The sequence below is a fragment of the Lampris incognitus genome, chromosome 1 (assembly GCF_029633865.1).
Source record: "Lampris incognitus isolate fLamInc1 chromosome 1, fLamInc1.hap2, whole genome shotgun sequence".
Taxonomy (NCBI): Eukaryota; Metazoa; Chordata; class Actinopteri; order Lampriformes; family Lampridae; genus Lampris; species Lampris incognitus.
This window is the reverse complement of record NC_079211.1, coordinates 111,034,886-111,058,464: the sequence shown is the minus strand read 5'-3', so window position 1 is coordinate 111,058,464 and position 23,579 is coordinate 111,034,886. Positions and strand designations below refer to the sequence as shown.

The 23,579-nt window shown below is 46.2% G+C and overlaps 1 protein-coding gene across 1 annotated transcript in view; it reads left to right on the top strand.

Moving 5' to 3' along the window:
• The window catches only part of LOC130128779 (calcium/calmodulin-dependent protein kinase type II subunit beta-like), a 116,710-nt gene that overhangs the window by 72,597 nt on the left and 20,534 nt on the right, over positions 1-23,579 (top strand). The window contains exons 10-14 of the mRNA XM_056298544.1: positions 285-407; positions 836-919; positions 3,968-4,010; positions 14,106-14,143; positions 19,467-19,535. Of these exons, the coding sequence (XP_056154519.1) occupies positions 285-407; positions 836-919; positions 3,968-4,010; positions 14,106-14,143; positions 19,467-19,535 (357 nt within the window). The remainder of the gene's footprint in view (positions 1-284; positions 408-835; positions 920-3,967; positions 4,011-14,105; positions 14,144-19,466; positions 19,536-23,579) is intronic.

Below are 23,579 nucleotides of genomic sequence, written 5' to 3'. Positions count from 1 at the left end.
ATAGTTAAAGTCTCAAAGGGCTTTATATGGGCACAGTTAGATACAGTAAACTACACAACATCTTACCAGCTGTGCACCTTTGCATGAAAATAGATTTTTTTTAAATAGTTTTCATAAATCTTCATTTGCTTTTTCTATTTCTTCCTCATTTTCTTCTGCTTCTTCATATTAGTATTAGTTGTAGTAGTAGTACGTTTCCATTTTGCATTTTCCTACACATACGTATGTGCAAGAGTGAAGAGTGTCATCACTGTATCCTAAGCATTCCCCCTCCTCTTCCCCAGTTTCCGTCCCCAGAGTGGGATACAGTGACTCCAGAGGCCAAGAACCTCATCAACCAGATGCTTACCATCAACCCAGCCAAGAGGATCACTGCCCAGGAGGCCCTCAAACACCCATGGGTCTGCGTAAGTGTCTCCCCCCACTGCTGCTAGTTGCCAAGATTAGGATATACAGAGATAGAGAGACGTCCAGGCAGACTAGCAGACGGACTAACACAAACATTATACATATATACTGCAGGCCTACAAGTCCACACATCTTTGCATAGGAAGTCATACAATTCAGCAGGAATATACATCCATGCAAAACTCAACACATATATACACATAAAGCACATTTACATTCACCATGCACACACATTCACACAGACATGAAGACCAATCAATATTCATGCATCAGTACACATACACACAAATTCAGAGAGAAAGGAAGTCGGGTACAGATGAACAAGTGCAGTGATTAGATGAACATTTTGTTGCATCAAAATTAGTTTGAATAACTGCTTCGTTTTCTCTGTTCTCCCTACTCCTTCACCTCCTCCTCTGCTTTCCAGCAACGTTCCACAGTGGCATCCATGATGCACAGACAGGAGACTGTGGAGTGTCTGAAGAAGTTCAACGCCAGGAGAAAACTCAAGGTCAGTGTGCACAACCACATCCAGTCCTCACCGCGTCTTTCCTCCCCTCATCACAAATCCAAAACGAAGGCTGAGATGAAACTTTGCTTACACCAGCTGCCTGTGCTGTTGCTAAGAAGCTGAGGAGCAGCCAGAGACAGTAGCTCGATATTTACAGAGGTCATTCATTTGTGCGATCATTACACATACAAGTGAAATGATTTTAAGAATGATTGCCGAGTTTATTTCAAAGCGCACCTAAATAAAGAATTTAAACAAGGGTCTTGCAGGAGCATCTCACCAGAAAGCAACTAAACACGTTTGCAGCCACAAACCACAACAACAGCCAAAACATAAAGGTCTCGTGAAATGGCATTTAGAGCGGCGCAAACTTATGTGATGTGACGTAAACCCGAATGAACCAGAGCTGTCGGATGGGATTTGAGTGAGGGGAGGGAATTTGATTTGACTGACAAACATTATTCTCATAAACACAAAATCTGTACAACAGTCTTAAATAGATGTAAATTAAGTGCAGATAAAAGAGGTAACAAGAATGAAAATATTTTTTTTCATTTCATGGGAACTTCAAGGGGACAAGCAAGGATGTACCTTTATTGGATAATGCATCTAAAAAGCAACAGAGTGCAACAGTGCAAAATTACAGCACATTTTTATTTTGAATTAACAAAAAATTAAAAAAAAAACGATGAAACAAAATCCAAAGGAAATTAGAACATCCCTCGACACTGCTCTCTAGCTCATCTGTTATTTCTCCTCCCCATACTTCTCTGAGTTAGACCCGCTGGAGCCACTCACCGCATTCTCCATAAGTCGCTCCGGCTAAGAGCATCACTTAAATGGAATAAATGTTAAAAATGATCCATGTGGATAACTTACGCAGCATCGCTGCTGTGTCTCTGTGCTGCAGCGCTGGGAATGATGTGACAACCCAGCCCCCACAGCCAGAAGCAGCACACACAGGCAGCAGGGAGCTCTTTGTAGTACATAGCTGCAGAAGGACTGTGTAGGAGGCCATATTTTCCCCTTTTTGGTGCGACAGCAGTTGTGCACAAATGAACTCCAACTTTCTGGTGGCTAACACCTTCTACCAAAAATGTCAACAGGATCCCCCCAGCATCAACCTAGATCAGGGGTGGCTAACCAGGTGCCATGGAGAGCCATGTGTATGCAGGTTTTCATTCCAGCTGGACTCCACACCAGGTGATTCCACTGATTAGCAACCCTTCAACCAACGAGGAAGAATGTATCAGTGAAATCACCTGGTTTGGAGTCGGGTTGAAATGAAAACCTGCATACACATGGCTCTCCATAGCACATGGTTAGCCACCCCTGACCTAGATCATCATAACAATTTTACATTTTAAATAGAAGCAGACATTTACAATATAAGGAACTAGATTCAGTTAAGTACAATTTAAAGATAGATAGCTCAATTAATTGATTGTTAGGTAGCTTGCTTGCTTGATTGATTGGTTGGTTGGTTGTGATAATGCATGGTCAATGATTGGTTGATTGATTAAATAGTAATTGAGCAGCAGGTAAACTTTAGCAGTTTGATAAATAAAATACAAGAAAAATTGTTCATTATAAAGAGTCAGTGAAGACATGTTAGATTGAAAATATGTTACATAACAACAAGTAACTTAAGTAACATGAGCTTAATCATACAACATATTATGTATATATGGACAAACAGCTGACAATAGTGGGGGTGTCCGGGCGGCGTGGCGGTCTATTCCATTGCGTACCAACACAGGGATCGCTGGTTCGAATCCCCGTGTTACCGCCGGCTTGGTCGGATGTCCCTGCAGACACAATTGGCTGTGTCTGCAAGTGGGAAGCCGATTGTGGGTATGTGTCCTAGTCGCTGCACTAGCGCCTCCTCTGGTCGCTCGGGGTGCCTGTTTGGGGGGAGGGGGAACTGGGGGGAATAGCATGATCCTCCCACGTACTACGTCCCCCTGATGAAACTCCTCACTGTCAGGTGAAAAGAAGCAGCTGGTGACTCCACATGTATGGGAAGAGGCATGTGGTAGTCTGCAGCCCGCCCGGATCAGCAGAGGGGGTGGAGCAATGACCGGGATGGCTCGGAAGAGTGGGGTAGTTGGCCGGATACAATTGGGGAGAAAATGGGGGGGAGCAGACAGTAGCTCTGTATGAAGTTATGTAGTAAAAACAGTTGTCCCTGCAGTACAAAATGGTCTTACACAGGAATGTAGTACTGTGCTTAATTTCACCTACAAGCCTCTTCACTCCACTTACATCAAATCAGATGTTAAAGAAACACTGAAGAGCGAGGCCAGACTGACTTGTATGTCCTGCAGTGAGCCACTTCCACCTGAGCAAACCTGCTTCAGTTTGTTGTGTGGATCCTGTTTGGCCTGCAGTGTAGGAGGACAGGGTGTGTAATGACTGATGAAAGACAGCCAGCCTTATTCAAGGTGTTCAACCTACCAAATGTTTAATGATGATGGTGGTTATTTGGTGAGGAAGAAAGTTTGAAACGGCAGCAGCATCAGGGCCTGAATTTCACCGCTATGGTGGCAAGAAATTGCTCTTCCATATTTTCTTTTGACGGCCAAAAAAATCCTGGCGGTCTAACATGCTTTTCAGCAGAACACACAAACCATCGTTTCTTATTTGGTCCGAACAGCTGTTCATTTTAGGGCCTGTAGCTAAATTACTTTCTCTGTTTGCAGTCATTGTTTTACATTTGTAAGTCCTTCTGCCTTTACTGTACCTTAACTTTCTCTCTCTCTCTCTCTCTCTCTCTCTCTCTCTCTCTCTCTCTCTCTCTCTCTCTCTCTCTCCATATTATATATATATATATATATATATATATATATATATATATATATATACACACATATATATACGTGTATATACGTGTATATATGTGTATATATGTGTATATATACATATAAAAGCTGGCTTTTTTTCAACTATTGGCATTTCAGAATCCAACCAGCTTTTGGTGCTTTTACCTTTAGGCAGCCCTAACACAGAAAAAGGACTAAACAACTTTCCTTGTTGTTTTTCTTCCAGGGGGCCATTCTCACTACCATGCTGGTGTCTCGGAACTTCTCTGGTACGTGCCGCCTCGCTTAATACTAATTAATATCAACACATCTGCCAATATATTAATATTATTATTATTATTATTATTATTATTATTATTCAATAATAAGTTGAACCCCAATAACTGGGCATCTGTGTGAGCAGTAACCTGGGGGAGGTTTTCTGCTGTCTTCTTAATGCCCGAATTCAGGCCTTCCTTACTGAACACAGTGTCTTGAGCAAGAGTGCGATTGGCTTTCTACCAAATCACCGCACTACAGATCCCATCTACACCCTACACACCCTAATTAGCCCTGTGATGGCCTGGCGGCCTGTCCAGGGTGTCTCCCTGCCTGCCGCCCAATGACTGCTGGGATAGGCTGCAGCATCCCCGCCACCCTGAGAGCAGGATAAGAGGTCTAGATAATGGATGGAAGGATGGATTGTTATGATTATTAATATTATTACAATATTGTACTATTCAGCTGGCAAGTGTGCTCAATGTTCCCCTATTAGTTCCTTTGTGCAATCTGTAAAACATCCACTGTTGCTGGACACCCGTCACTTTCTGGGTGTGCTGAAAAGTGAGATGCCCATCAGCTTTGTGTAGCCACGTAGCACACAGCTGCTCCCTGAATATGATAAATCATTATATTATTATAATTAATAATAAGATAATCTGACAGTGGTGCAGGACGGACCCGCTCCGTCCCCCCAGCAGAGTAACTCACCCGTTTCGATGCTGAACCACAGCAAACGTGTGTGTGTGTGTGTGTGTGTGTGTGTGTGTGTGTATGTACCCAACGACATGTCTTATTTGTGTGTGTATATCTCTGTGTGAGCACTCTACCTTTTTTGTGTATTATTCAAAGTTGTTTCAACATTGCCATCACAGAGGAAGTCTGACATGCAAAAAAGAGTTCTCTAATCGCACCTCAGCATCGATTTTTTTTCTGTTTCTCTGGGGAAAAGAAAGCCTGTACCAAGGCGGGTGTGTGCGAACACGGCTGTGGTGAGTGCAACACACCAGACCAGCCAGTTAAAGGTGGTTTTTGCAGAATAATAGAGGAGTCACATGTCAAGCTGTGAGACTGTTACATAAGGATGGAGCCTGTATGTGCTCCATAGCAGTGAAGGTGGTGTCCTTCTCACTCCCACAGGATGTTTTGTAGTGCTACAACACACAAACTTCATTCAAAGTTAGATTATTGACAAGTAACAAACTACCTCTCAAAACATTTTTGTTCCTTTTTTTAAGAAATCACAACCTGGGAGTGTATGTTTTGTGTACTGTTATGTGTACGTTTGTGCACATATGTATGTCTGCATGTGATGTGTATGTATATGTGTGTGTGTGTGTGTGTGTGTGTGTGTGTGTGTGTGTGTGTGTGTGTGTGTGTGTGTGTGTGTGCGCATGCTAGTTCAGCCAACATGACTCACGGAAGCCATTTTAGTAGTGCAGGCCTTCTAAAGGGAAATGGTCTGAAATAGACCTCCACTCTGATGGCTCTGTGTCTCTCTCTCTCTCTCTGTCTCTCTCTCTCTCTCTTTGTCTCTCTCTCACTCTCTGTCTGTCTTGCTCTTGCTGTCTCTGTCTCTATCTTGCTCTCTCTTTGTCTCTCTCCCTCTCTCTGTCTGTGTCCGTCTCTCTCACTCTCTCTGTCTGTCTTTGTCTCTCTTGCTCTTGTTCTCTCTGTTTAGCTCTCTCTCTGTCTATCTCTCTCCCTCTCTCTGTCTGTCTCTGTCTGTCTCTCTCAGACACACACACACACATACACACACAGGTGTGTAACTGCCAGCCTTGCACACATCACCGCTCACCCTCACCCCTCTCTTCTCTGACTTCTGGAGGTGGTTGTGCTCCATGATTTGAGTGAGGTCAATCAGGGAACGAGTCAAAGGGAGGGATAGAAAAACTAAGTAGGAGAGAGCAAACCAGGGAGAGACAATTTACAAAAACAGAGGATGTGATGGCCCTTCATTAAGAGAAGGTGAAGGGTCACATGTTACCACACTGCAAAAGCCAGAAGCAGAGTTTCCATGTGGTGAGACGGTGTATGACTCTGGCATATCCTGAGCATGCATTATATTATTATATACTGTCTCTGCATTTATCATGCTCTAGTCCTGCTTTTTGGCAATAACACAATTTGGTGCTCTTGAATTTTTGAACCTTTATACTTCCCTCTGCTCAGCCAAGACACCAATATGAAACTGATGATAGTGTACCATGTGTGATAGTGTACCACGTGTGATAATGTACCATGTGTGATAATGCACCATGTGTGCACCACATTAGAAGAACTTCACCACAGTATTGCTTTGGCAGCAAACACAACACACACTACCTCACTAACATGGGATTAATCCATATTAAATACATGCCCACCTATCATGATGCCATTGTATTTGGTATACAGGGATGAAATGGAGCCGTAAACGGCAAAACACATCCTATGACATGGGTTTGGTGTCGGTCACAGACGTTGTGCTCCTGCAACTGCGCTGTTAGAGCTTAGCTAGACAGACCACAAGCTGTGGCCTCTGTCCTTCTACATGGAAACAAGGTTTATTTTTTTTTGTTGTCGTCTATATGTGATATTAATTTCCCCTCTTCTCCACATTAATGAACCTTGTTTGTTTCCGCCTTTTTCTTTCCTCTCTCTCTCTCCCTCTCCCTCTCCCTCCCTCTCTCTCTCTCCTCTTACTGTTTCCCTTGCTCTCTTTCTGCCTCCTGCTTTGTCTCTCACCCTCTTACTCCCCTCACCTTCTCTCTTCTCTTACCTTATTCTCCCCCATCCGATCCTTCTTTCCTCTTTCTCTCTCTCTCTCTCTCTCTCTCTCCCTCTCTCCTTGCCCTGTACATCTCTCTGTGTTGTGACTGGGTTTTGGACACTAACAGTGGGAAGCAGGCAGACCACAGCTCCAGCCTCAGTCACTGCGGCCGCAGCAGCGGTGGCTGCAGCCGCCGGCACCACCGCGGGGCTGGTGGAACAAGGTAGCCTGGCGTGGCACACCCAGGGCGTGTCACCCACCCCACCCCTCCTCCTTCCTCCCTCTGTCTAACTGTCTTTGTCTCTCTATCTTTTTTCCCTCTTTATATCACGCCCCCCCCCCCAATTCATTTCCTCTCTGCTTCTTCTCCACCCAGCATGGGAGCATGGTGGCTGATCACACTGAACCCCACTGATTCCCCCTTACCCCACCTCACTCCAGTCACCCCATTCCTTCCATAACCTCATAACACTCATCAGCAGTGTCATCTGCCTGGGCCTTTCTGCACCAGCACGTCTTCAGCGCTTCTCTCTGGATGCTGATCGGGCCGCCACAGCGCCCGTCGTCGCTCTGTCATGGTCACTAACTCATCCTTCTCCATTCATCTCTCCCAGTGTCAGCCCAGGCACGGGGCATGGCCCCGACCTCTTCCCCCAGCCAGAGTTGGTCACCCCTCTTACCCTAATCCTCTCCCTGCTCTGTCTGTCTGTCTGTCTGTTATTTCTCTCTTTCTCTGGTTTTCACTGAGTTCACCTCATTCATATCATCCATCTTTTCCCCCTTCACCTTTTCTTGTAGCTCATCCTGTTCACCACACTCTGTCTCTAGAACTTCATTGTCATCACTCGTCCCTCTCTCATCCCTCTCTTCTCGCTCTGTTTCTCTGTGGATTCTCAGTCTCTCCTTGTCTCCTCTTTTCTCTGTCTGAGAATGACACTGGAAAGTTCACCCCTGTCACATTAAGGATGGAACTGCCCACATGCTGTCGGTGAATGCTGCATGGGGTGCTGGAGTGGTGCATGTGCTGCAACACGGATGGGATGGTGTTTTGGTGCATGGTTAACACTGCAAAAGATGCAAGACTGGGCGGGATCTAAATGAAACGCATTCAGAACCTTTTGTGATATTATGGGCCATTGTATATCCCTCTATATTTTGTGTGTCAGTGATCAGGTATCACTAATATATATCAGTTTGAAAAACCCCTGATATGTATCCACTGTACTGTATGAGCAGTAAGTTCAGTGGACGTTACCACACATATAGTCACATCCGTGTATAATCCAACAACCCACATGATGATGCCCTCTATTGGGGTGTGTAGCATACACGAAAGAGAGCCTGACATGACACTCTTGTGTTTAAACAGGGATACAAAAGTGGTGGCCTTGTTTCTGTAGCCCGCAGGGACTCCACGGGCCTCTCTGTGTTCCTCAGTCTCCACCAGGTCCCAATCAAATATTTATAGTGGGCTGCTTCCCCTGATCAGCTTCACTCAGCCTCAATGGTTAACTGGAGGCCGCGCTCCTCTCCAGCCCAGTCCTACACACACACACACACACACAACATCTAGTAGAAATCACACACACCCTCACAAGGGAGCGGGGTAAATTTATCTCTTGGCCTTCAATATGCTACGTGTAGAAAAATGTCTGGAGGCACTCTGGCACCTGAGTGGGTCCCTGTAAATTACGCAGCCAGAATTTCATCTCCTAAAAAGCACGTTTTTTGTTCTTGTTTTTGTTTTGTTTTTTTTTGGTCCTGTGATCACCAGTGAAATTAACATTTCATAGCTAGTGGTGCTTCACGTGAATCCAAGCCCATCCTTGCCTCGATCTTGCAGTCCTGCATCTCAAATGTTTTTAGCGAGTATTCCTCGGTGGTACTTTTTTTTCTAACTTGTTCCTCCTCTCTCTTCTTGCTTCATGTGTAATTTGTGGTAAGGTAAGGAGCATCCCTTGCTTCCCCTACCATAGGTTTGAACTAAGCTACCTTTGACCTTGCAGGTTGCCACGGAGATTATCACTTCCTCTTGGATCCTTATGACAGTGTTTCTCTGAGAACTTCAGTTCAGGTCTAAAGACACTACTTGACACTAAGTTAGAATAGTGCTGTGTGAACTGAGGCACCGTCTCCTCTGCTTACCTCTTCCTTTGCCAAGCCATCAAACAGTCAGAGAGGATGAGGTTGACATTGCTCTGACCCAGTTTCTTCTCCCTAGTAACATCAACAAGCCTGGTGAAGGGGGTTGAGGAACTAGAGTACAGCACAATAAGGGGCCGTGAACATTTGTGACATTCTGACAGCCTTTGGACGGCATAGTGCCTTGTTATTGCTGCTCCCGCACCGCTGAATATGCATACCTCACATCAAGAATCAGACACAGCATCAGATAAAAAGAGAGGAGATGGAGTGAGGAAGAGGGCAAAGGCAAAAACTGGTCCCAAGCCAAAGCTGTTTCCTTTCTAAATGTCCTCCCTAGATAAAGCCGTCTTTCTTATTTTCTCTCTCTTCCAGTATTTGTTCAAAAGTGTCCCCTTCTATCCCCACTCCACCCTTCCAGTCGATATGCACACACATGAGGGGAGGCCATGGTCAGGCCTCCCCTCAGCGCTCATCTGTTTGGTGGGCCCGTATACGCATTCTGAACCCACCGTTAGTCTCCACAGGAAACTGTCGTGGAGGTTTGGACCTTCATTTAAAATTCACCACTGTTGGCGCTGGCCTGTGTGACAAGGCCAGCAGCAGCGACGACAACAAGAAAGTGGAGTGAAGGAGTGAGAGAGGGACAGCAGAAAGAAGGGGGGGGGGGGGCAAGCCCAGAATGCCAGAAATAGTGTTTTATGTAACATGGCTGTGTCTCTGATGTGATTGGATCTGATTAGACTCAGCATTGCACTCGGTTCCTTAAAAAGTCCCAGTCAGGATCACGTCAATGGAAGTAAGCAGAGTGAGGAGGAGGAGGAGGGGAAGGATGAAGGGATTTGGACTGGCAGATGGTAGGTAGCCAGTGGATATACACGTTCCCAAAGTGAGGTCTGGGGCTCTCCAAGGGTCCTTGATGAAAATACCAAAGGTCCTCTGACAAATGTGGAGCTGTTAACATTTTCTCCTTCTCTCACTTGAAGAATTCAGAGAGACAGGATATAGCTTAATGACTCTTCCATCCTAGCCCTTACTCTGCCCTCACTCTTTTCACCCCATTTGTGTAGTTGTGTCCAAAATAGTCCATGTTCTAATGCCTATCTTTCCCTGGGTCCTTTACATGGAAACGTTGAAAAAGTGAGTGTCATGCCTCTAAAAGGGTATGGGTTGTTGGCTGACAGAGGATATGATGACCAGTCTCCTTAATCAATAAGACCTCCTCATTGATTATAATTTGTGTTGCTGCTAGCAACCCAAAATGACAACTGCCTTGCCACTTCTGCCAAAGCAAATAGGAATGGATGCAACCCATTCCTAAAAATGTTGGTGAACATTGCTAAATCTGTTTGTTCTGGTGTGTGCACATATCTGTCTGGTATGTATGGGTGTGTGTTTGGGTGTGTGTTGTGCATGTATGTGTACACCATACATGTCCGTCAATAGAGCTAGTCAGTGCCAGTAAAGGTATATTAGAATGTGTTCAGACATGTAACTTCATGTGTGCCCATCATACACTGGGTGTCACCATGTGTGCACTTGTGCTGCTGCACGCAGTATGTAGCAGACACTCCCCTTGGACTGACTGTGTTGCCTGCACCATATTTCCCCCGTTGTGAGGGATTATGGGAATTATGCTGATCAGAAGGCTGTTTCTACAGTATCAGTCCCCTAGTCAACCCCACCCCCCGCCCCCTATTATCCATCATTAGAGAGCAGACTGAAAACTAATCCTTCTTAAAGGCTCCTGAAGGCTCCCTTAAGGCAGGGCTTATTGTTGGCTTTAGTCCCCACGCGGAGGCCATCTTTGTGATGGCTCCCTCGTGGCTACAAGGGGGACAATGGCAGGCCCTCAATCAAATATGAAGCAATGAACTGGAATACACTACCCGCCTCCTTCGAGGAGCGCGTCACCATACCAGCTCCCTCATGCCTCTGGGGGCAACGCACGTCCGATGGCCTCATGGTCTCACCATCCCACTTCTGACACCAATGTAGCGAATTCATACTTCAGTAAACAATGATTGGCCCACCAGAGAGGATAAGGCGGAACTTCCTGTCTGGTGGACCGACCAGAGAGAAACAACTCGCGAAAGATCGTAATCTAATGGACAGTGGAAATCGTTGAGATTGCCACTTTAATTTCTGTTAAATCAGTGCCAAAGTGTTGTTGTAGCCAGTTGAATCCAGGCTTTTACTTCAGAATAAATCTGAACATTACATCAGATACTTTTTATCAATTAGCATGCTTGTAATCAGACAGCAGGAGTCTAGCTAATGAAAGCTGGTGTAGTGATTAGCTGGACTGAAAACTTGCATGCTGTTGATACATGACTGGGAGGAACCGCTCTAGTGAGACAGGGATATATACAAGGTGGGTGCAACATCACAGAAATTATCTTTTGGAACTACATCTCCCAGAAGTCCCTATCCTACCTAATTAGCTTTGGCCATTAACCTTTAACCAGGGAGGGCATCCGGGTGGCGTGGTGGTCTATTCCGTTGCCTGCCAACACAGGGATCGCCGGTTCGAATCCCTGTGTTACCTCCGGCTTGGTTGGACGTCCCTACAGACACAGTTGTCTGTGCCTGCAGGTGGGAAGCCGGATTATGGGTATGTGTCCTGGTTGCTGCACTAGTGCCTCCTCTGGTTGGTCAGGGCGCCCGTTCGGGGGGAGGGGGAACTGGGGGGAATAGCGTTATCCTCCCACTTGCTACGCTCCCCTGTTGAAACTCCTCACTGTCAGGTGAAAAAAGAAGAGGCTGGCGACTCCACGTGTATTGACGGAGGCATGTGGTAGTCTGCAGCCCTCCCCGGATCAGCAGAGGGGGTGGAGCAGCGACCGGGACAGCTTGGAAGAGTGGGATAACTGGCCAAGTACAATTGAGGAGAAAAAGGAGGGGCAATCATCCACCCCCAAAAAAAAATTTAGCCAGGGACCTGTAAGATAAACTGGAAGCCAGAACAAACACCACTGTCCATTCAGCTCTACTGGACTTGCACATTTCACAACTGAGGTACCAATTCACAGACCCGGGTCAGACATTTTGCATTGCTGCTATGGGGCATTTTGTGGCCTGCAGATGGATTATGGGTAAAAAGAAATCATGGGAGCTGTCAGGAGAGGATACCTGTTTGTACCTCTGAGTTAAATAAACAGCAGAGGGGAACCTAATTTATGCTGAGATTCTCGCTATAATATTATAATATTCAATGACCACGTCAACATTTTGTTTTGTGGCATGAGCTAATGGAACAATAAAGCTCATGCAACACCAGTGACGCTTTTCATTTTGATTGGTCTTGTTAGTGAAGATCATAAATGGAAGATATCGAACATTTCACAAGGATTCAAAAGACTGAAAGTGGATTTGACTGGGATTGACACTGAATCACAGTTGTTAAACACTTAACCACACAATGTCATCATGAAACGACTCAGAAGCTTTTTGGGTCATGCCAAATAAGTAAACTCAGTCACTTCCTGGTTTGGCTCATGGCGTCATTCGTGTCACCGCACTGCGTTTGATATCTAACGCTGTGAATCGGGATTGAAAAGTTAATTTTCAAAACCGAATCACCCCATTTATAAGGTATGGAAACGCAATCAACCCCCGGGACCCAATCTAGCCATTGCAAACTGATTTCAGGACCCACAACTGACATAATAAAATGAGCTAATGTAGCATTTTAGTGTGCTGAATTTGACTAGCAGTCAGTGAAGTGTGTCTTTTTGGGCCCACCGCTCTCCTCTGCTAGTGGTTTTCATTTTGGTCCTTCACCCTTCTGAATAATGGTTGATCCCATGTGTTGGACCATCCAAAAGGTCTCTGCTTTACTTCATTCGCTTAGTAGAAGGTGGCGTAATATGTTTTTGGCTTTCAATTGGACGACTCATGTTAAAGTTAGGCAGCATGGTGGTGCAGTGGTTAGCGCGGTTGCCTCACAGCAAGAAGGTCCTGGGTTCCAGCCCTAGGGTAGCCCAACCTTGGGGGTCGTCCTGGCTCATCTTCTCTGTGGAGTTTGCATGTTCCCCCCGTGTCTGTGTGGGTTTCCTCCGGGTGCTCCGGTTTCCTCCCACAGTCCAAAGACATGTAGGTCAGGTGACTTGGCCGTATTAATTGTCCCAAGGTGTGAATGTGTGTTTTTGTGTGTGTCGGCCCTGTGATCGACTGGCGGCCTGTCCAGGGTGTCTCCCCGCCTGCCGCCTAATGACTGCTGGGATAGGCTCCAGCATACCCGCAACCCGAATTGGGATAAGCGGTTTGGATAATGGATGGATGGATGGATGTTAAAGTTACCTTGAGCAAATCCATCCATCCATTATCCAAAATGTTTATCTTGCTCTCAGGGTCACAGGGATGCTGGAGCCTATCCCAGCAGTCATTGGGCGGCAGGCGGGGAGACACCCTGGACAGGCCACCAGGCCATCACACACACACACACACACACACACACACACACACACACACACACACACACACACACACACACACACACACACACACACACCTAGGGACAATTTAGTACAGCCAATCCACCTGACCTGCATGTCTTTGGACTGTGGGAGGAAACTGGAGCACCCGGAGGAAACCCACGCAGACACGGGGAGAACATGCAAACTCCACACAGAGGACGACCCCGAAGGTTGGACTACCCCGGGGCTCGAACCCAGGACCTTCTCGCTGTGAGGCGACCGCGCTAACCACCGTGCCACCGTGCCGCCCCCTTTGAGCAAATCGCCAAATCCAAACCAGCTCCAGGTGTTGTGATTTCCTGTAAAGAAGAATGTCTGTCTCACTCAGCAAGGTATGAGGTCTCACAACAGGAGCAGGATAGTGTGCCATTATAATTCCACTTGTTTCCCGTGCAGCCTTGAAGGAAGGCTCATCCTTCCACTTACGTCACGATGTCACTTTGAGAGAGTCTTTGAAACAGGTTGTCAAGTTGTTGTGCGACTGTAATGACATGTTTTTGTCGACACAGACCAAAAGCTCAAATATTATTATTCCAGTCAGCTTCAACTTGAGGCAAAACAAACAGCAGTTATACCATCTCCGTTCAGCTCGGATAAGCATCTGTAAGCCCAGTCGGCTAACTGTAGAGTGTCAGCCCCTGAAAAAAGAACTGGAGGCTGCCGCTGCCCGGTTCCTCCAGTGGATGGTGTCCATGTCTGACTGGTTTCTCTCTCCCTGTTTGTCATTGCAGCAGCCAAGAGCTTGCTCAACAAGAAAGCAGACGTTAAGGTAAGGTTTATCGACACACCTCTCCTTCCACCTTCCTTTCCCTCCTCCTCCTCCTCTTTTCTCAACTCTGCCTCACGTTTTTCCTCACCCGGCCTTTTTCCTTCACTCTCAGCTGCTTTCCCTCCTTCCTTCTCTTCTTCCTTCCTCTCCTAGCTCTCTAGTTTCAGTATCACTTAATGTTTGTCTTGCTTATTGGCTTTGTAAGTCTGTCCTTTGTGTGTGTTCCGTACATGTGTGCCCATAGCTACACGCCAGTGTGTTTCCATGAGCCTGACGTAGCACACCCTTCTGGAAGCACACTCCGTATCGCTTCATCTCGTCCCTACCTCCTCGTCTTCCTTTTGAAACAGCCATCTGTCAGCCCCCCATTTAGACCTTCACTTGGTCTTCGTCTCATCCCTTCCTCCTCCTTCACTTCTTCCTTCTTCCTGCTCGGCCCGTCTGTTCTTTAACCCCACATTCCTACTCCATCCTTAATGATCTCTCACCATCCCACACACACACACACACACACCCTGCAGTCACACACCTCCACTTGCATGGACGTGTGTGACTGCAGGGTGTGTGTGTGTGTGGGTGGGTGGCGTTGCAGCATGCATGTATTAAAAGTGTGCGACACAAGGTTGGAAACGTGGCTCAATGTAAAGAGAGCACGTTTGCTTCTGAGCATTATGCGTTACACAATTCTGCATGGTTGTGCAGAGGGGGGTGTGGGCATGCTTACACAGCAACTGGGTAGGCATGCGCATCTGCGCTTGTGATTTTGCTCATATGAATGTGTGTGTTGATATGTTCCAGTGTCTTGTGTGTGTGCGTGCGTGTGTGTGTGTGTGTGTGTGTGTGTGTGTGTGTGTGTGTGAATGCTTAACCCCCCCCCCCCCATTCTCAGTTGGTTCAGCAGGGAATGTGACTCCAGTTCCAGGAATAGCTCCGAGTCTGGACCCTGGAAACTCAGACGACAGAAATAGACGCTCGCTTCCCCTGTGCCACGCTCATCGCCTAGCAACAGGCTCCCCACACACTCGCCCCCAAACCATTTCCAAAGATGTCTCCTCTCCTCCTTTGCCATCCTCCCTCCTTCCCCTCTTCTGTCTTACCCTCTGTTTTGCCTTCCTCCTCTGGTCTTTTTGTTTTCCCAATGGCTCTGACCCCCGCCCCCCATTCCATCTCTCTGTCCCTCCGTCTCCATCTCTGGTTCTGCAATGCAGAATGGTACCTGACATTTTCCAGCCCCTAACACCTGCTTAGTTCAAGCAGGCAGCCTCTCTCTCTCTCACACACACACACACATTAGCTAAACACCATTATCATCCTCCTATGCTGCCAACCACACCGCACACAGCAAGAACCACACCATCCAGCGGTCCATACGGCGGTGCGGCTCTATAGGCAACACATGCTGTGTGTACTCAGCACGAGCATGACACTTCTGCCTTCAGAAGGTAGAGAGCCAGCGATTGTTTCAGCTTCCCTTTGTCATCAAGGCTTTATTCCACCGGGGTGCTTATGACTCAGATACTTGGCCAGAATGAAGCGTTTATCTCTTTTCCTTGCTATCCTGTTGCTGCGCTTTCTTCCCACTTCTTTTTGACTGTACATTTCCTTTTCTTTGGCGATGGAGCAAAACGTGAGAGCACCGTATAGTCCATGGGCCAGACGATATTTCGGTACACTCAAGGTGGCAAAACTTACTTATAATTTTTGAAAGGATCCATGTCTGTAGATGATATTTTGGTATGATAACCATTCCTGAGTGGCAGCTGTATCACAGTTATCAGCTCATGAAGTTAACCACCTGCTAAACTAAATTGCATTAGTAGTGTAGCGTGACTCTGCCGCCGCTCTGCTGCCTTCTCTCTTTCCTCAGGGATTCTCATGGGTTCCCCTTTTACTCTTTCACCTCTCCCAAATTCACTCAAATGTCCTCGCTGTGAGAGGAACCCTCCTTTTTTCTTTCCAAATCCCTGCTGTCCAATAAAAAGACATTGTCTCCATTTCTGCTCTGCAGAGGTGAAGTTTGACATCTCACGGGGATGTGCAACTGCTGATGTGGTTCGATGGTGGTCTTCTTTCTCCAGTTCACTCACCTGTTCTTGTTGGTTCTCTCTCTCTGCCCCCGCTCTCTCCCTCCTGACTTGACCATCCCTCTGCCTATCCATATATCTATCCATCAATCCATCCATCAATTTTTCTTTCCTTCCATCCATCCATCCATCCTTCGCCTGAGGACAGAAACGGAAGTCCAGCTCCACTGTCCAATACACGGTGAGCATGCTGTTTATACAATTTCCATCTCACTCCCTCTTTTCTGCACCTCTCCACTTCTAAACTTGATCGAACCGGAAACTTGTTCCACTACCTACCCTCCCCCTCCACCATTTTTTATTCTGCCTTTTTTTTCTCACCTGTTTTTCTTCCACCACTCCTTCACCTCCTCCGTCTCCACCCCTATCTGGGCTGGGCAATATGGACAAAATCAAATATCACAATATTTTTGACTGAATACTTCGATATTGATATTGTGGAGACACTTTCATAAGACATTTATACACAAGAACATTATGACAAATGGTAATAACGTGGATGTGATGACCAAGCAGACAGATCTCTACCTGTTCGGTCATCATTGTTCATTTCCCTCAGTTAAAACAGTCGAATAAGTTCAAAAACTGCATCACCTTACTGTAATGAACCACTTAAGTTATAGCACCATATTACCATAACCAAAATCCCGCAACACATCAAGTTTCATGTCACCATAGTAACATTATATTGCCCAGCTCCATCCGCCGCACTCCTCACTTGCGCTCCACCTGGGATGATCCCTCCCCCCACCAACCCCCCTTCTTTTGGAAACCACATGGAACGGTGGTCGGCTGTGGATACCATGTGTTCTAGTCACCTCGTGCCCTCTGACATACATTTCTGGCGTCGTATGTTGCTCCGGTGCCGGTTGAATCCATCCCTCTGGCTCTGGGTCTAAACAGCGTCTGGATGGTGGCACAGCTCTTCAGCTTCTTGTCTCATCTCACAAACAAGGATGAGCAGTTGTTTCATCCACTGGCGAGTCTTCGGTCAGGACTGCTGCCGGTGTGCCGGCTCTTTGAGCGTCCCCTAGGGCGCAGTGGGAGGACTTGCACATGGCTTAAGGTCTCTGAATCTGAGCTGATGTCATAGATTTTGACTCAGACGGGTCACCCTCGTCTCGTCGCTCTGACAGGGAATGGCAGTTTTATGTCGCCGCCTCTGTGGAGACACCAGGGAAGATGGCTGACAAATGGCTTCAGATGGTCTGGTGTGTGTGTGTGTGTTTGTGTGTGTGTGTATTTGTGTCTTTGAATATTGAGTGTGTGTGTATTCAAGAGAGTAAATCTCGATGTCAGCTTATTGTCAGCTTACATCAGCTTTCACTAAATGGGAATTGTGTTCATGCTGGTGGATTGTGTGGATTGATCTTTGTGTCTGGTGTGTGTGTGTCTATGTAAGCTCTGTCTGTCTGCTGCTGTCGTTCTTCCTCCTCTCCCCTTCTCCCCTTCACATGGTCCCCTGATTTTAGTCTTATCTCCTTCCTCTCGCTCACTCTCACACTCTCTCTTTTGCTCTCGTTTCTCTCTCTCTGATGCTTTCTCTTTTCTCTCTCTCTCGCTCGCTCTCTCTGTTGCTCTCTCTCACTTTCGATCTTTCTCTCTCTCTGTAAGCCCAGGGGCTGACTCTGTCCATATGGTTGAACACACACACACACACACACACACACACACACACACACACACACACACACACACACACACACACACACACACACACACACGCATACATATATTAATCAGCAGTCTGAGTTCCATGCTGAATTACCTTCTCGTCCCTCGGACCCTGACCATCTCTATCCTTGTGTGACATCACTGAGTCTCTGCAGGTAGTCATGCACATCTCTACTGTGGTCCTACTGACAATAAACCTTAACTCCTACCGACACTGTTTCCAAAGATAGCCACAATGTTGAACAATGAACTGTTTCAACAAAACATGAAGTCTCTCATTAAGTCGTTAAATACGTCAGTCTCACAAACAGTCCTCCAATCCATGTTTTCTCCCAACATGTCAGCCAGTCTGCTAATCAGATAATATTACGTAGTTTGCTGTTTAGTTTCCAGAATGTGATCATTTCAAGTAGTCTCTTCGAGAAACTACTTGAAATGATCACATTCTGGAAACTAAACTGTGCGCAACTCAGCATATATGATAGCTAGCTAACCAGCTAAGATAACTATCTACACTACTGGTTAGCCTAGCTAATCTCTTGACGCTAGCTAGCTAGCTAGCTAGCTAACGTTAGTCTAAATTCAACTTCATAAGATATCCAGATGTCGGATAAATCACTTCACTGGCATCAAGATTGATTTGTCTTATCATAGAAACAGACTGAAACATGTTAGTTTGTGCTAAATGCAACAGGGACTGTCTTGGTGTTTCTGGTTTTATGAAACACATTTTGACAAAACATCTCACAACTATATGAAATGTTTTGTCAAAATGTTTTTGTTTTTTTGTTTGTTTTTTTTTTTTGCAGAATAAGGTTTAATAAAATTAGAGTATGTTAGGTGACTATATTAACAGGAAATAGAGTCACTTTGCTGAGTCACTTTAACGTGCTGGACCCGGACCCCTGCCCTTTCCTCTCGTTCACATCATTATTTGTTCAAACAGAATTGTGAAGTGATGGAGGCACGATGCATGTCTGATCAGACGAAGCCAAAAAGGATTGGGGATGTTTTAATACGTAATGCTTTGTCCTCCAGAGAAGCATTTGATGGCTTCTAGATGTGATTCATTATGGCCGAATGGAACTGTTGCACTGGGGCCATGTGGAGTCCTCAGCAGAGGAAGTCACCGTTGACAGCATGGTGATGTCACATCCTCCGTGTCACCCGCCCCCTCATGTTACCTCCTCGGGAACACTGATCCATGTTGTGAATGCTTTAGGTGACCTTTTCATCGCCATTGCTGCCCGCCACATACACACTCACAGAGGGACAAGTGCAAACACGTGGAAACACACACAAACCTGCGTACAAACACACTGAAGTAGACTCTCACCCGTGTGCACATCCTGCCTGATGCCAGCCACTCACCAGAGCACGTAAAAATACACAGAATCACAAACGAAAACGGGTCATAAATAACACACACACACACACACACACACACACACACACACACACACACACACACACACACACACACACACACGCAAGCACAGAACCACCTCTTGCGGTTGTTAACACTCTTGTTGTGTCTCCTCCCTCTCCTCTCCTTTCCTGCACAGCCCCAGACAAACAGCACCAAAAACAGCATAGTCACCAGCCCCAAAGGAAACATCCCTTCACCTGCTCTGGTATTTACCTTCTAACCCTGCCTTCCTCTGTCACCCTGTCTGTCTGACTGTCTGTCTGTCCGACTGCATATCTGTCAACCCTTCCCCACACCACCAACCCCCACTTCCTTTCGTCTGTCCCCCCCCCTCTCTCTCTCGCTCCTCTGTCCGTCCTCTGTCCGTGTGTTTGTCTATCTCGGTCGATCGCCACGTTGCCTTGCAGCGAACCTGCGAGTGACGAGCATGGCACAGCGTGCACATAAAGTCTGAGGTCTGGGGGCCTGACTCTGATACGGGCAGGTAATGTCAGGGAAAGGCTGTGTTCCTCCTCCGGCGTGGATGCAGGGTGACTGGCACCGCACTCAGCAGCCCGCTGGCTCGTCTGCTTCGCCCTGTCAAGCCCGCCGCTGAGAGAGGAGCAGGCAGCCGATTTAAGGCAAGAAGACTGTCAGACTGATTTTAACTGCCCTTCCTTGTCTCGGTCCCTAAGGGGGATGCTAAACTCCACTGATGAGCAAATGATGGCTGTTTTTTATGTTTTATTCATTTATTTGGAAGCGTTATTTCATTTTCAGCAGCTTGGGTTGTTTACGCTAAGGACCGTGTACATTTACTTTGTGTTGGAATTGTGCGTAGGCACCTTAAGCCTCCAAGGAAAGTCCCGAGTTGCCTGTTTTCACCACAGGTGGTAATATATATTTCATTAGAGCTGACAAAATAAGCTGTTCATTTTTATCTGAGGGTAAATTGTAGCAGTCGGCGCTGATTTATGGTTTTTCCCGTCAGTTCCTCTTGTTTCTGAACTGTGGTTAAGGAATGTTTGAAACTGTTGGTGGCATGTGTCTGAACTGCTCCACACATCTGGACACCGTAGACTTCTGTAGATCTCTTTACCAGCACACTGCGGAAATCCGGAGCAGTGTAAGAAAATTACCTTCTAGGAAAGTGAAACGTCCTTCACAGTTTTGCATGGCCCGCGGTTGTCACTGTCAAACTGATTCTCGTCACAGTCCCAAAAACACCAGAACACACACTCAAATACACACGAAAGACCCGGGCGCCTTGTTCGCTGGTCATGGTCGTAGCTCGCTAGACCGAGAATGACTGTGGGTGATGCCTCGCCGGAGCTGCTTGATTCATAGCATGTGTTTGTCTTTATGGTGACTTTGCGCTTCCCGGCTGCTACTGGAGACTAGGCAGCGCAGCGGATCAGACGCACACGTCAAGGGGGTTGCCTTGACAAAAAGAACCACTAGAATCTACCCGTTTTTAATATAATTGGCACAGTACATTATTTGTTTTTTTAGAACGTTGGATAATTTAGACTTTTCAAAATTATTTCATGTGGATATTGATCATCTTTAGTGCTTATGTTATACTATATCAGTGTGTTTGTGTTACAATGACGTACTCCATGCATATCCTTCAAAGTAAAAAAAACATTTACAGAAGTTACTGTACTTCAATTTTGGTAAAATATTGCTTCTTGAAATGCTTCACTCTAATTCAAAACCACAAGGAATTCACACCAGAGGAAAATTTTGGAGGCAAAGATGTTGCAGTGGCCACAGTAAGATTTCTTTCATACTGGGCGTCCAGGTCGCATGGCCGTCTATTCCGTTGCCTACCAACACAGAGCTTGGCAGTTCGAATCCCTGTGTTACCTCCTGCTTGGTCGGGCATCCCTGCGGACACAATTGGCCGTGTCTGCAGGTGGGAAGCCGGGTGTGGGTATGTGTCCTGCTTGCTGCACTAGCGCCTCCTCTGCTGGGCCTGGGTGCCTGTTCAGGGGGGAGGGGGAACTGAGGGGAATAGCGTGATCCTCCCACGCGCTACCTGGCGAAACTCCTCACTGTCAGGTGAAAAGAAGCAGCTGGCAACTCCACATGTATCAGAGGAGGCGTGTGGCAGCCCTCCCCGGATCGGCAGAGGGGGGTGGAGCAGCAACCGGGATGGCTCAGAAGAGGGGGTGATTGGCCCGATACAGCTAGGGAGAAAAAGGGGGGGGGGGCATCCGGAAAAAAATGATTTGTAAGAGTGGGCGGCATTTCTTTTATTTTATTGGTTTTCAAGAGGAGGGTTTCTCTTTTTTTGGACGTACACCACTCAGTCAGAGCGTTTTGATTATAACTCACCAGATCATTTGCGCCCTGCACCATTCAGCCACAGTAGCCACAGTGGATAATGGCGTTTATATATCCGGCCAGAAGCCGTGCTTCATTGTAACTCTCTCAAGCTCCATGCCATACTTATGATGCAGTGACTGAGACACCAATCACAATTTCAGAATCAGATACCGGATCAGATTTTCTTTTATATGCCGTACAAGTGTTTATACACTGGGCATATGATGTGATGTGTTGCTCCCTGTAACACAAAACAAGACCAGGTCAAAACCTAGTATATGTGTGGACCGTTTGTGGTCAGTGTTTGAAATTTTGGCCTGTTTGTTACAGGGATAATCAGGGGTAGTGTCTGTAATGGAAATTCCTGGATATTAAATGTTCATCTGCAATTTCCTGCAGTGGTCCCAGTAATATTTGTTGTTGAAGTGTACTGAGGTAGCATATCACATGACATGATTAAGCTACGTTCAAGTAAAAAGAAAAAAAAAAGGTTATAAATGCAGTTGCAAGAACAATACTTTCCACTCATATCTTGGGATGTTTGATTTGAAAGGGAAATTAATTTAATTGTAATTATAACTATTCTAATTGCCTGTGATCCCTCGTCTCTCGTTTTGTATTGACAGGTGAAGTCACAAAGAGTGGATTGTGGCCGCTTATAGCACCATGAATTGTGCATCACTTGCAACTGCTATCTGTCTCGTCTCAAGGTCAGATTCACAAAAGATAGCGCAAGAATGATATTACAGTGCAAACATGCCTGCTCCTGGGTGCAATTTGCCCTTGTTTTGCATCTGACTGCAGTTATCCATGTGGCAAAGTATAATGGTAGCTCTGCCATCAACACAGTAGGCAGGCTCAGTGTCATCCTTGAAAATTTTTGATCTCAGTTAAATCCAAAAGTAATATTCTCCTGTGAAATATCTGCTCACAAGCACACATGGCATGATGACACCGTCGCCTGCCAAGCATCACTGCTGCCATCATCACTGGAAAAGTCTGGGTGTGACACCCCTTATAAATGTCCTTCAATTACCACCAACTAATTTTCACTCTGAGTGTGGCTATTAGCGTTGGTGTTAGTGAACTGGACTTTTATTTTTTGCAATGAGGCTCATTTACAAAGAAAGGGGTCAATTTTTTTTGCCAAATGTATGCATATTACCTAATTTAGACACATACATACAAATAGCACCGGAGCACTAAGAGGCTATTTGCTTGGCAGTGCAGTTAGGGGTGCATTTCATTTGCAGGTGCTTGGAGAAGTCCACGGTTTCTTTTTGTCGTATTTGTGCAGATTTTGTGCAGGTTTAGCGGCTGCAAAAACCACGCAGCCCTTTTGTGAATCCCTCAGTGGGTGTTTTGTCTGAGTGATTGTTAGTTGGGGTGCTTTAACTGTGCGCTCTCCTTCATGCCTCTCGGTGCTCAGCCGACCAATCGTGTAACTTCAGTGACGTTGTTGTTCACCTGATCCAGCGGCCCAGTTGTATAACTTGATCACTCAGTCAGTCACTCAAAACATGATCACTCAGTCAGTCAGTCAGTCAGTCACTCAACATGATCACTCAGTCAGTCACTCAAAACATGATCACTCAGTCAGTCAGTCAGGGACATTCGGGTTTGTAGGACTGGCCTGCCAGCTGGTCCGGCAAAAAAAAAAAAAAAAAAAGTCTATTTCAGTGGGTATGCAGGTTTGAGTCTATGTATATAATGGATATTTGGAGTTCTATGTATGCAAATGCACTGCTTACTTTTATACCAGACAGCCCTGCAAGTTTGGGGTTTGCCGTTACAGTCCAACACACTGAGTACATTTACTGCTGCAGTATCTGTAAACGACTGTATCAGAAAATGTATTGACTCCAGCTTCCATTCTGTAGGCTGTTATTCAGGGAATAGTTCTCAATCTGTGTGGCCCAGCAGATGTTGTAGCAGCAAA